The sequence below is a fragment of the Polyodon spathula genome, chromosome 3 (genome assembly GCF_017654505.1).
Source record: "Polyodon spathula isolate WHYD16114869_AA chromosome 3, ASM1765450v1, whole genome shotgun sequence".
In the NCBI taxonomy this organism is placed as follows: domain Eukaryota; kingdom Metazoa; phylum Chordata; class Actinopteri; order Acipenseriformes; family Polyodontidae; genus Polyodon; species Polyodon spathula.
In genome coordinates, this window is record NC_054536.1 from 678,833 (window position 1) to 692,173 (window position 13,341).

At 44.5% G+C, this 13,341-nt stretch overlaps 1 protein-coding gene across 2 annotated transcripts in view; it reads right to left on the reverse strand.

Annotated features, from left to right (window-relative positions):
• Nucleotides 1-13,341, reverse strand: part of LOC121309844 (1-phosphatidylinositol 4,5-bisphosphate phosphodiesterase delta-1-like) — a 42,064-nt gene that overhangs the window by 14,307 nt on the left and 14,416 nt on the right. For both annotated transcript variants that reach the window (XM_041243002.1, XM_041242994.1), the window contains exon 3: nucleotides 363-591. In XM_041243002.1, coding sequence (XP_041098936.1) covers nucleotides 363-591 — 229 coding nt within the window. The remainder of the gene's footprint in view (nucleotides 1-362; nucleotides 592-13,341) is intronic.

Genomic DNA, 13,341 nt, shown 5'->3' on the forward strand with positions numbered 1-13,341 from the left:
GAGCAGAGTTCATTAGGAATTTGTAGCCATTGTTTTAAAGCGTTACATTCATTTGTTTTTCTCATTGATGTAGCTTGTTATTCACAGATTAAATATATCTTACTAAGCAGGAGCTGTGAGTAAATGCATTGGAGAGAAATCCTCTTTACACTGGCACTAGCCAAAACATTTGTGCACTGCATTTATCACTCCTAGACAATCACTTATTGTGATAATAAAAATCGCTTTCTACTCAGCTTGTATCGCATTGTGAAAAATCTTGTATCGCTGGACCCTATTGCATGGTACAGCCTGCTGCACAGCATCTGAGAGAGAGAGAGAGAGAGAGAGAGAGAGAGAGAGAAAGAGATGGGAAAGGATACTGCTCCTGCTTCTGCTTGCTGTTCAGTTTGTCTGACAGGTGGATCACTTTCTTCAGGCCCGTGACCCACTGCACAGCCTCCTCCTCGGAGCTGGCCACCAGATCCAGGTTCTTCCTGTGGCCTTTGAAGAAGATGGAAAAGCAGCAGCCATCCGGGGCGTCTCCAGCGTTCTTCTGCAGGCCCTCGGACTGCCGGCCTGGACGCACTTCCTCAATGTCCTGGATAGAGACTGGACAAGAACACAAACAGCGAATGTGAATGAGACAGCACGCATTCATCTGTGTGAAAAGACAGCACGCCTTTATCTGTGTGAATGAGACAGCATGCCTTCATCTGTGTGAATGAGACAGCATGCTTCATCTGTGTGAATGAGACAGCACGCTTCATCTGTGTGAATAAGACAGCACGCCTTCATCTGTGTGAATGAGACAGCACGCCTTCATCTGTGTGAATAAGACAGCACGCCTTTATCTGTGTGAATGAGACAGCATGCCTTCATCTGTGTGAATGAGACAGCACGCTTCATCTGTGTGAATGAGACAGCACGCTTCATCTGTGTGAATGAGACAGCACGCCTTCATCTGTGTGAATGAGACAGCACGCCTTCATCTGTGTGAATGAGACAGCACGCCTTCATCTGTGTGAATGAGACAGCACGCCTTCATCTGTGTGAATGAGACAGCACGCCTTCATCTGTGTGAATGAGACAGCACGCCTTCATCTGTGTGAATGAGACAGCACGCCTTCATCTGTGTGAATAAGACAGCACACTTCATCTGTGTGAATGAGACAGCACGCTTCATCTGTGTGAATGAGACAGCACGCCTTCATCTGTGTGAATGAGACAGCACGCCTTCATCTGTGTGAATGAGACAGCACGCTTCATCTGTGTGAATGAGACAGCACGCCTTCATCTGTGTGAATGAGACAGCACACCTTCATCTGTGTGAATGAGACAGCACGCCTTCATCTGTGTGAATGAGACAGCACGCTTCATCTGTGTGAATGAGACAGCACGCCTTTATCTGTGTGAATGAGACAGCACGCCTTTATCTGTGTGTGAATGAGACAGCACGCCTTCATCTGTGTGAATGAGACAGCATGCCTTCATCTGTGTGAATGAAACAGCACGCCTTCATCTGTGTGAATGAGACAGCACGCCTTCATCTGTGTGAATGAGACAGCACGCTTCATCTGTGTGAATGAGACAGCACGCCTTCATCTGTGTGAATGAGACAGCACACCTTCATCTGTGTGAATGAGACAGCATGCCTTCATCTGTGTGAATGAGACAGCACGCTTCATCTGTGTGAATGAGACAGCAAGCTCCATCTGTGTGAATGAGACAACACGCTTCATCTGTGTGAATGCACAGAACAAACAGAGAAGACAGGCAAGTCTATCTGCAGGAAGCCTGCTCTTCAGAACAAACAGAGAAGACAGAATTTATTTTGTTAACTTAAAAATGCCCAAGTTACCAGCTAGAGGACTGGGAACTTCATTAGCAATTTATTATATATATATATATATATATATATATATATATATATATATATATATATATATATATATATATATAAAAAAAAAAAAATTAATTTTGAAAAGTGCTGTATATATATATAAAAAAAAATGGGGCTCGAGACACACACAACACACATATATATATATATATATTTATATATATATATATATATATATATATATATATATATTATATATATATTAATTTTGAAAAGTGTCAGAAGAAATGGCTGGGATGCACCATTCTGGAGGGCAGACTGTGCTGTTGATCGTCACCCTTAGCTACTCAGAAAGGACAGTCCCAACAAAACATGCGACCAGGAGGCAATGGAGTGAATACAAAACAGCTCTAGCAGAACTGAGCATGAATACTGCAGTATGCAGGGGTATAAACCAGCAATGAACAGCTGGAGTGGAGAACAAATATGAAATGTGTGTGTGGTAGGAAAGCATGCAGTTAGAACAATGTTGGTTTGCTGCCACTTGCCACTGGAATGTAAAAAGTCTCTCAAGTAGAATGTGATGTACCAGTACATGTGATGTGGCATTGTAGTGTGATGTATGGGATGTGGCACTGTGTGATGTATGGGATGTGGCACTGTAGTGTGATGTATGTGGATGTGGCACTGTAGTGTGATGTATGGGATGTGGCACTGTAGTGTGATGTATGGGATGTGGCACTGTAGTGTGATGTATGGGATGTGGCACTGTAGTGTGATGTGGCATTGTAGTGTGATGTATGGGATGTGGCACTGTAGTGTGATGTGGCATTGTAGTGTGATGTATGGGATGTGGCACTGTAGTGTGATGTGGCATTGTAGTGTGATGTATGGGATGTGGCACTGTAGTGTGATGTGGCATTGTAGTGTGATGTATGGGATGTGGCACTGTAGTGTGATGTATGGGATGTGGCACTGTAGTGTGATGTATGGGATGTGGCACTGTAGTGTGATGTGGCATTGTAGTGTGATGTATGGGATGTGGCACTGTAGTGTGATGTGGCACTGTAGTGTGATGTATGGGATGTGGCACTGTAGTGTGATGTACGGGATGTGGCACTGTAGTGTGATGTATGGGATGTGGCACTGTAGTGTGATGTGGCATTGTAGTGTGATGTATGGGATGTGGCACTGTAGTGTGATGTACGGCACTGTAGTGTGATGTATGGGATGTGGCACTGTAGTGTGATGTGGCACTGTAGTGTGATGTATGGGATGTGGCACTGTAGTGTGATGTATGGGATGTGGCACTGTAGTGTGATGTATGGGATGTGGCACTGTAGTGTGATGTATGGGATGTGTGTAGTGTGATGTATGGGATGTGGATGTGTGCACTGTAGTGTGATGTGGCATTGTAGTGTGATGTATGGGATGTGGCACTGTAGTGTGATGTGGCATTGTAGTGTGATGTATGGGATGTGGCACTGTAGTGTGATGTGGCACTGTAGTGTGATGTATGGGATGTGGCACTGTAGTGTGATGTATGGGATGTGGCACTGTAGTGTGATGTATGGGATGTGGCACTGTAGTGTGATGTATGGGATGTGGCACTGTAGTGTGATGTACGGGATGTGTAGTGTGATGTATGGGATGTGGCACTGTAGTGTGATGTGGCATTGTAGTGTGATGTATGGGATGTGGCACTGTAGTGTGATGTGGCATTGTAGTGTGATGTATGGGATGTGGCACTGTAGTGTGATGTATGGGATGTGGCACTGTAGTGTGATGTGGCATTGTAGTGTGATGTATGGGATGTGGCACTGTAGTGTGATGTGGCACTGTAGTGTGATGTATGGGATGTGGCACTGTAGTGTGATGTATGGGATGTGGCACTGTAGTGTGATGTGGCATTGTAGTGTGATGTATGGGATGTGGCACTGTAGTGTGATGTGGCACTGTAGTGTGATGTATGGGATGTGGCACTGTAGTGTGATGTATGGGATGTGGCATTGTAATGTGATGTGGCACTGTAGTGCGATGTGGCACTGTAATGTGATGTGGCATTGTAGTGTGATGATTTGTTTTTTTAAGACTATGATGCAGCGGCACAATCGCTATCCTTTCACACACCACAGACAGATCCACTGTATGTTCTGAACAAGAGAACAGAACTGTCACGGACTCTTAAACACAACACCACCCATGATTGGGGCTCTGCTTTATTAAGCCGGTCTAGCCAGCTAAAGAACCAGGATCATACGCAAAAAAATAAAACATATGCAAGCTTGTAAAATTCCTACCTAGACCTGCGTAAACTGTTACTGTTATTAGGATGCCCCCCTCCAGTTGAGAACCGCTGCTATAGGGGTATATAGGCTGTCATGACTACAATGCATACAGCTGCATGATTAAAAGCAGAATACGGTATTTATTGTCATGCTAGTTCATAACCTCATAGAGACCCATGAATAGGAGAATAAAAGACTTGGAATCTATTATCAGAGAATAAAAAACAAAGGTGTTTCTCAGTGTTCTACAAGATCAAAGGTCACATGGTTTACTGTAACCTGAACCCCAGTGAGTCATCTGTTATTGCAGAGAAGGGTCTTCTCAAATAGCAGGTAGCAGATGAGCTGTCAATGCACACAGTGTCAATGCACACATCAGTTTGAGTCTTTCACGCTTTTTGTTTGTTTTTAAATTGACAAAGCTGATCTTAATATGTTGTGCACGCCACATTTAATTAAATCTCACAGGACCAAAAAAACCCCCAAAAAACAGGAACGGCTCACACTGCTGTGGAACTGGAGGCTTCAGTTCCACCCTGCAGTACTTATTTGGAATTAACCCTAAAACACACAATAGAAAGAAATGATATGAGGCTTGTGATCTGAACAGTGCCTGATCCTAATACTGTCACTGTAAAAGAACCCTTTTTTGCGACCCTTATTTCACTGTTTTTTATTGTATGTAGTAAATCAATCTTTATTTTATATGCGCCTTTCATAGTGGACCACCATCTCAAAGCACTTCAATGATCTACAGTAGTGGTGTTTGTGAAAACACCTGAGGTAAATACCAAGCTGCAAGTGTCCCAACAATCCTGCTCTAGTTACACAGCTCGCTGGAACTCTTACATAAAACTCACTAGGAGGCTGTGGGGTCCAGTGGCTAAAGAAAAGGGCTTGGAACCAGGAGGTCCCGGGTTCAAATCCCAGCTCACTCACTGTGTGACCCTGAGCAAGTCACTGAACCTCCTTGTGCTCTGCCTTTCGGGTGAGACGTTGTTGTAAGTGACTCTGCAGATGATGCACAGTTCACACACCCCAGTCTATTTAAATTGCCTTGGATAAAGGTGTGTGCTAAATAAACAAATAACTACACCATAAAAATAGATTGACTGTTTACCATCGCAGATGATACCACTGTGATTATTCTGATTCTCACAGACAATGCATGTTTATTGCATGTATATAAAACACACAGGCAGGCTTTTGTTCTGGATTATTTCTCTGGACGAACATCTCTGTTCGAGTTAAAAATAATACTATGAACTATAAAGAAAATCCTCAACTGCAGTACATTTAAAAATACTAAAAATTTTGTTCCACAATGTCTTCAAAATGTTTGTCATTGAACTTAAAGCAATGACAAAGTAGTATTTCTGAATTGTTATGAATAAGAAATAGGCTTTGATTAAAAGCACTGTTTATTCAATAAAATAAATATAAAAACAAAATGTTCTGCAGAGGTGGAATTGTAGATTGCTTTTTTAATGAAGCGTCAGCCAGTGTTGGGATAGCCATGAAGAGGAAGGAAGTGTCAGGATCACTTCCAGGTCACCATGCTGTGGATAATGTAAGGAAGTCTGCGTGGCATCACTCAATACTGAAGCTGATTTCCTTCTTTAAAACTGGTTGATCCCTTTCCCTTTCCAGATGGGACCCTGTACACTGACAGCAGGTCTGGCTGATCTAGTTCCACTATCACTCTAAACCCTGTGCACTGACAGCGGGTCTGGCTGATCTAGATCCGTTATCACTCTAAACCCTGTGCACTGACACCGGGGCTGGCTGATCTAGTTCCATTATCACTCTAAACCCTGTGCACTGACAGCGGGGATGGCTGATCTAGTTCCATTATCACTCTAAACCCTGTGCACTGACAGCAGGTCTGGCTGATCTAGTTCCATTATCACTCTAAACCCTGTGCACTGACAGCGGGGCTGGCTGATCTAGTTCCATTATCACTCTAAACCCTGTGCACTGACAGCAGGTCTGGCTGATCTAGTTCCATTATCACTCTAAACCCTGTGCACTGACAGCGGGTCTGGCTGATCTAGTTCCATTATCACTCTTAACTCTGTGCGCTGACAGAGGGGCTGGCTGATCTAGTTCCATTATCACTCTAAACCCTGTGCACTGACAGCGGGTCTGGCTGATCTAGTTCCATTATCACTCTAAACCCTGTGCACTGACAGCGGGGCTGGCTGATCTAGTTCCATTATCACTCTAAACCCTGTGCACTGACAGCGGGGCTGGCTGATCTAGTTCCATTATCACTCTAAACCCTGTGCACTGACAGCGGGGCTGGCTGATCTAGTTCCATTATCACTCTAAACCCTGTGCACTGACAGCGGGGATGGCTGATCTAGTTCCATTATCACTCTAAACCCTGTGCACTGACAGAGGGGCTGGCTGATCTAGTTCCATTATCACTCTAAACCCTGTGCACTGACAGCGGGGCTGGCTGATCTAGTTCCATTATCACTCTAAACCCTGTGCACTGACAGCGGGGATGGCTGATCTAGTTCCATTATCACTCTAAACCCTGTGCACTGACAGCGGGGCTGGCTGATCTAGTTCCATTATCACTCTAAACCCTGTGCACTGACAGCGGGGCTGGCTGATCTAGTTCCATTATCACTCTAAACCCTGTGCACTGACAGCGGGGCTGGCTGATCTAGTTCCATTATCACTCTAAACCCTGTGCACTGACAGCGGGGCTGGCTGATCTAGTTCCATTATCACTCTAAACCCTGTGCACTGACAGCAGGTCTGGCTGATCTAGTTCCATTATCACTCTAAACCCTGTGCACTGACAGCGGGGCTGGCTGATCTAGTTCCATTATCACTCTAAACCCTGTGCACTGACAGAGGGGCTGGCTGATCTAGTTCCATTATCACTCTAAACCCTGTGCACTGACAGCGGGGCTGGCTGATCTAGTTCCATTATCACTCTAAACCCTGTGCACTGACAGCGGGGCTGGCTGATCTAGTTCCATTATCACTCTAAACCCTGTGCACTGACAGCGGGTCTGGCTGATCTAGTTCCATTATCACTCTAAACCCTGTGCACTGACAGAGGGGCTGGCTGATCTAGTTCCATTATCACTCTAAACCCTGTGCACTGACAGCGGGTCTGGCTGATCTAGTTCCATTATCACTCTAAACCCTGTGCACTGACAGAGGGGCTGGCTGATCTAGTTCCATTATCACTCTAAACCCTGTGCACTGACAGCGGGGCTGGCTGATCTAGTTCCATTGTCACTCTAAACCCTGTGCACGAACAGTGCGTCTTGCTGATCTAGTTCTATTATCCAAAAACATACAAGAGCACTCAGCAATTTGTTAATTGCTATGAAAATAAAAATAATACAAATAACAGAATGCACGTTCACTCTAAATGTTTGCTCCTATAAAGTGATGTCCATTCATACTTGGTAATATCTACTGGAATTATTTAACTCCTTTAATGATTTTTGCTAAAGCCTGAGATTTTCCTCTCGTTCAGTTTGCACTTCATGTGAGCATCATCCTCGAACTTCTGCTTCTCATCAAGTCTTGGTGGTGCGCACTGTGTTGTGGTGCCCCGTCCCTGTGTGTATTTTAGGTTTTATGTTTTCTGTGGGGTGTTCTTGTTGGGTGTGTATGTACTGGTGCACAGGGTGTAATGTGGGCTGTGTATCATCAGTGGTTTCAAATATATATATTTGTATTTAGGCACAGGGATTGCACAATCACTTCACGTGCAGATTAAAGCAGGTATTTGTTTGGGGACACGGGGAGTGCACAATTAGTTCAGACTGTGCTGAGATTCAGTTGAATGATTAACTAGCAATCCAGTCTCGGCACAGCTGCATAAAAGAGTAAGTGTTTCATGCACACGGGTTGTTGAGTTCGCAGTGGAGAATGGGAGAGAAAACAAGAAATAAATAATAATTACAATAGCAATTGCTACTCGTGCTGGAAGGACCAGCACCATACTCGTGTGGGGTTTGTCCACTGCCTGTTTTATCTATTTATTTTTGCCAACGTGCCGTTTGTTTTGTTTAGTGTTTTGTGTAAACCTTTTATTTTAGAATAAATCCACGCATCAGCGCTTTCATTTACTTCAGTCTGGTGTGTGTCCATTATCCTTTCTGGTCTGATGTCACCTCAAGCCATCCGGCTCACACTAACCAATTAAAGAGGCAACAAAACAATTCCTTCATGTATTTTGTACGAGATGTAATAAACCACATGGAAAGCAATAAAGATTGGGTGCAATAAAGATTGATCAAGATAAAATATTGCTTCCTGATTTATAGCACAGCTTGTACTGCAGATGTAAATGAAGCCAAGTATCGAAGAGTAGTAGACAGATAGTTGTGTGCGAGACGCGAGTCAGGGCTGAAGCAGTGGCAAAGCCATTCCAGTACTGCTTTCTATAGACAGCAGCGTGCAGTGGAGATGAGACGCTGTTCCAGTACTGCTTTCTATAGATAGCAGTGTGCAGTGGAGCCGAGACGCTGTTCCAGTACTGCTTTCTATAGGACAGCAGTGTGCAGTGGAGCCGGGACACTGTTCCAGTACTGCTTTCTATAGGACAGCAGTGTGCAGTGGAGCAGGAGCTCACATAATAGGCAGGCTAAGTCACATGACTCACATCTCCCACATAACTGTGCCTAGACCTGACAGGACGCTGGCTGTACTAATGGGATACATATATTAAAAGCAGGTTATCGCAACTGCCCTGGGGCTTGTTTCCACGGCAGCAAAAGATTAAGCATGGCTCGCACTGGCAGATGTTGTTTTTATAGGATTCCTACAGTGTGCCTCGAGTACTGAGCTACGGGACACTGTTCCTGCTTTCTATAGGACAAGTGTGCAGTGGAGCCGGGACACTGTTCCAGTAGAACACTAGGCAGGCTAAGTCACATGACTCACATCTCCCACACAACTCTCTGATTCAGTCAGCAGTCCTTGTGATGCAATGGAATGAGCATGAGGAGCTTGTGTTGTGAACTAATTCTTTAACAAGGCTAACAAAGATACCAGCAACAGCACATCGACTACGGCTGTGGACCCAAACACAAACAAAAACACCGACACGTACAGTAAAGCACCGTGACAAACAAACACACCGACACGTACAGTAAAGCACCGTGACAAACAAACACACCGACACGTACAGTAAAGCACCGTGACAAACAAACACACCGACACGTACAGTAAAGCACCCTTACTGACCTTTACACAGTGATGGACCATGTAAAAAACACATAGATCTTCTTACACATGCGTACTGAGCTATATTTTAGTTCACTCCGCTACCTTCTAGAACACTAAGGAAAAACTAGGAGCTTCAGGCATTGCACTGCTAACAGGGATCTCTCGCACATGCACTAAAAGGGTCTGGCTGGACAGGTCTTATCAAACTGCGGGGCACCAGCTAATCTCAACACAACCATTTCAATTGTGTTCTTGTAGTAAAAAAACAACGACAAAATGAAAGCAGTGCCTGAATGAATCTATCCAGAACACCAGCATAAACCCTGGGGCTTGCTGTCCTAACCCATATGATAAAGCAATCTATCCAGAACACCAGCATAAACCCTGGAGCTGTCCTAACCCATATGATAAAGCAATCTATCCAGAACACAAGCATAAACCCTGGTGTTCTGTCCTAACCCATATGATAAAGCAATCTATCCAGAACACCAGCATAAACCCTGGGGCTGTCCTAACCCATATGATAAAGCAATCTATCCAGAACACCAGCATAAACCCTGGGGCTGTCCTAACCCATATGATAAAGCAATCTATCCAGAACACCAGCATAAACCCTGGGTTTGTCCTAACCCATATGATAAAGCAATCTATCCAGAACACAAGCATAAACCCTGGGGCTGTCCTAACCCATATGATAAAGCAATCTATCCAGAACACCAGCATAAACCCTGGGGCTGTCCTAACCCATATGATAAAGCAATCTATCCAGAACACCAGCATAAACCCTGGGGCTGTCCTAACCCATATGATAAAGCAATCTATCCAGAACACCAGCATAAACCCTGGGTTTGTCCTAACCCATATGATAAAGCAATCTATCCAGAACACCAGCATAAACCCTGGGGCTGTCCTAACCCATATGATAAAGCAATCTATCCAGAACACCAGCATAAACCCTGGGGCTGTCCTAACCCATATGATAAAGCAATCTATCCAGAACACAAGCATAAACCCTGGGGCTGTCCTAACCCATATGATAAAGCAATCTATCCAGAACACCAGCATAAACCCTGGAGCTGTCCTAACCCATATGATAAAGCAATCTATCCAGAACACCAGCATAAACCCTGGGGCTGTCCTAACCCATATGATAAAGCAATCTATCCAGAACACCAGCATAAACCCTGGGGCTGTCCTAACCCATATGATAAAGCAATCTATCCAGAACACAAGCATAAACCCTGGGGCTGTCCTAACCCATATGATAAAGCAATCTATCCAGAACACCAGCATAAACCCTGGGGCTGTCCTAACCCATATGATAAAGCAATCTATCCAGAACACCAGCATAAACCCTGGGTTTGTCCTAACCCATATGATAAAGCAATCTATCCAGAACACAAGCATAAACCCTGGGTTTGTCCTAACCCATATGATAAAGCAATCTATCCAGAACACAAGCATAAACCCTGGGTTTGTCCTAACCCATATGATAAAGCAATCTATCCAGAACACAAGCATAAACCCTGGGGCTGTCCTAACCCATATGATAAAGCAATCTATCCAGAACACCAGCATAAACCCTGGGGCTGTCCTAACCCATATGATAAAGCAATCTATCCAGAACACCAGCATAAACCCTGGAGCTGTCCTAACCCATATGATAAAGCAATCTATCCAGAACACAAGAGTAATACTTACTCTACTAAATACTAATACTATCTCAGACCTATGTAAGATGGCTGATGCGCTAGTGTTCCAATATATAGTTCTGTGGTGGAAACACCCTGTTCTGTTGCCATGGTAGCCGTAGTTAGGCGATCCAGGCAGTGGAAACAGGAAACTAGTTTATTCAAACTGTACCTGCTGTTGCCTGGAGAGAATGACAGAATTGCCACTTTTCCTGTAACGAAGGATATTGGTATATGATAGCTGGTGTGAACCAGGGCACTATGCTGTGAATGCTAGTATACAGTATGCAACACTACATGGTGATCCTGCAGCAGCACAACGCACTGCAACAACTCAGTCCAGCTTTATCACACACTGTGCTACCACGGAAACACACCCTGTTTGTTATTTCAGATTTAAGGAAGACAGTAAGATCTGGCTGGAAGAGAAGGGTGTGTGCGAATTCTTTGCTGTTTAGGGACAGTTTAGTTGTTCTCTTTGGTTCAAGAAGCATGTCTTCAAAGTGAAAATGGGCATTGCCTTGGGATGTTACATTAAAGAGGATGGGAATGAAAAAGTGCCTCCAGTTTCTCTACAGACAAAAAACAGGTGTCAATCATTGTGCTGTATGTAGCACCTACTGGCATTTCTCATAAAAATAACCTTAATAAAAGGTAGGCAAGCCTTGCCAATGCTGTGGTGTGTCACAGTCATCATGCTTGAGCCTCCTGAAGTACATGAAGCACCATTACAACAGCCTTCACTTGGGTGCTGCCCTAACGTAAAATCATACTGTACTGGAAACTAGAATGGTCAGCCTTATAAACGTCTTACCGACAAGTTTTAAAAGAAATATGTACTGGTGCCTTTTTTTCTTGTTGCCATTAAGCCTGGACTTGGATTTAGAGTAGAACAGGAAAAGAAAACCTGCTCCTCTCTGTTGTTTTGCATCTTGTTTACAGAATGAAGAGCGAAGACACTCAATCAGATCCTACAGGTAAGTAACCAATCCTGCTGCCAACCCCAATACTGGTGGAGACAGAGTATTAGTATTATTAGCTCTTTACTTAGCAGACACCTTTATCCAAGGCCACTTAGAGACTAGCTGAAGAGTCACTTACAACAACATCTCACCCAAAAGACAGAGCACAAGGAGGTGAAGTGACTTGCTCTGGCTCACACAATGAGTCAGTGGTGGAGCCATGATTTGAACCCGGGACCTCCTGGTTGCAAGCCCTTTTCTTTAACCACTGGACCACACAGCCTCCTATCCAATTCATACTGCGTCCATTGGAACAGCTATGCTTTGAATGCACTGCTTTTGTTATGAAGTCCCAAGATGTCAGATCACTGAGCAACCAGCTGAATTATCTAGCTCAAACATTTCTCATGCCAGCTCAGGAAACCTGGAAGCAAGACTTTTTGTATGGTATCTGTGATAAGGAACTTCACTGCATTATCTGTACTTGCACCAAATTGCAAACTGTATTTGATTTATAATAATAATAATCCCAGCCTAAGCGGACAGCTCGTTTCAAAGTGCATTCACAGCAGCTGTGCTACCTGTAAGCAGGCTGCTATAGGGTCAGCTGTGTTACCTGTAAGCAGCCTGCTATAGGGACAGCTGTGTTACCTGTAAGCAGGCTGCTATAGGGACAGCTGTGTTATCTGTAAGCAGGCTGCTATAGGGACAGCTGTGTTACCTGTAAGCAGGCTGCTATAGGGTCAGCTGTGTTACCTGTAAGCAGGCTGCTATAGGGTCAGCTGTGTTATCTGTAAGCAGGCTGCTATAGGGACAGCTGTGTTACCTGTAAGCAGGCTGCTATAGGGTCAGCTGTGTTATCTGTAAGCAGGCTGCTATAGGGACAGCTGTGTTACCTGTAAGCAGGCTGCTATAGGGTCAGCTGTGTTATCTGTAAGCAGGCTGCTATAGGGACAGCTGTGTTACCTGTAAGCAGGCTGCTATAGGGACAGCTGTGTTACCTGTAAGCAGGCTGCTATAGGGTCAGCTGTGTTATCTGTAAGCAGGCTGCTATAGGGACAGCTGTGTTACCTGTAAGCAGGCTGCTATAGGGACAGCTGTGTTACCTGTAAGCAGGCTGCTATAGGGACAGCTGTGTTACCTGTAAGCAGGCTGCTATAGGGACAGCTGTGTTATCTGTAAGCAGGCTGCTATAGGGACAGCTGTGTTATCTGTAAGCAGGCTGCTATAGGGACAGCTGTGTTATCTGTAAGCAGGCTGCTATAGGGACAGCTGTGTTACCTGTAAGCAGGCTGCTATAGGGACAGCTGTGTTACCTGTAAGCAGGCTGCTATAGGGACAGCTGTGTTACCTGTAAGCAGGCTGCTATAGGG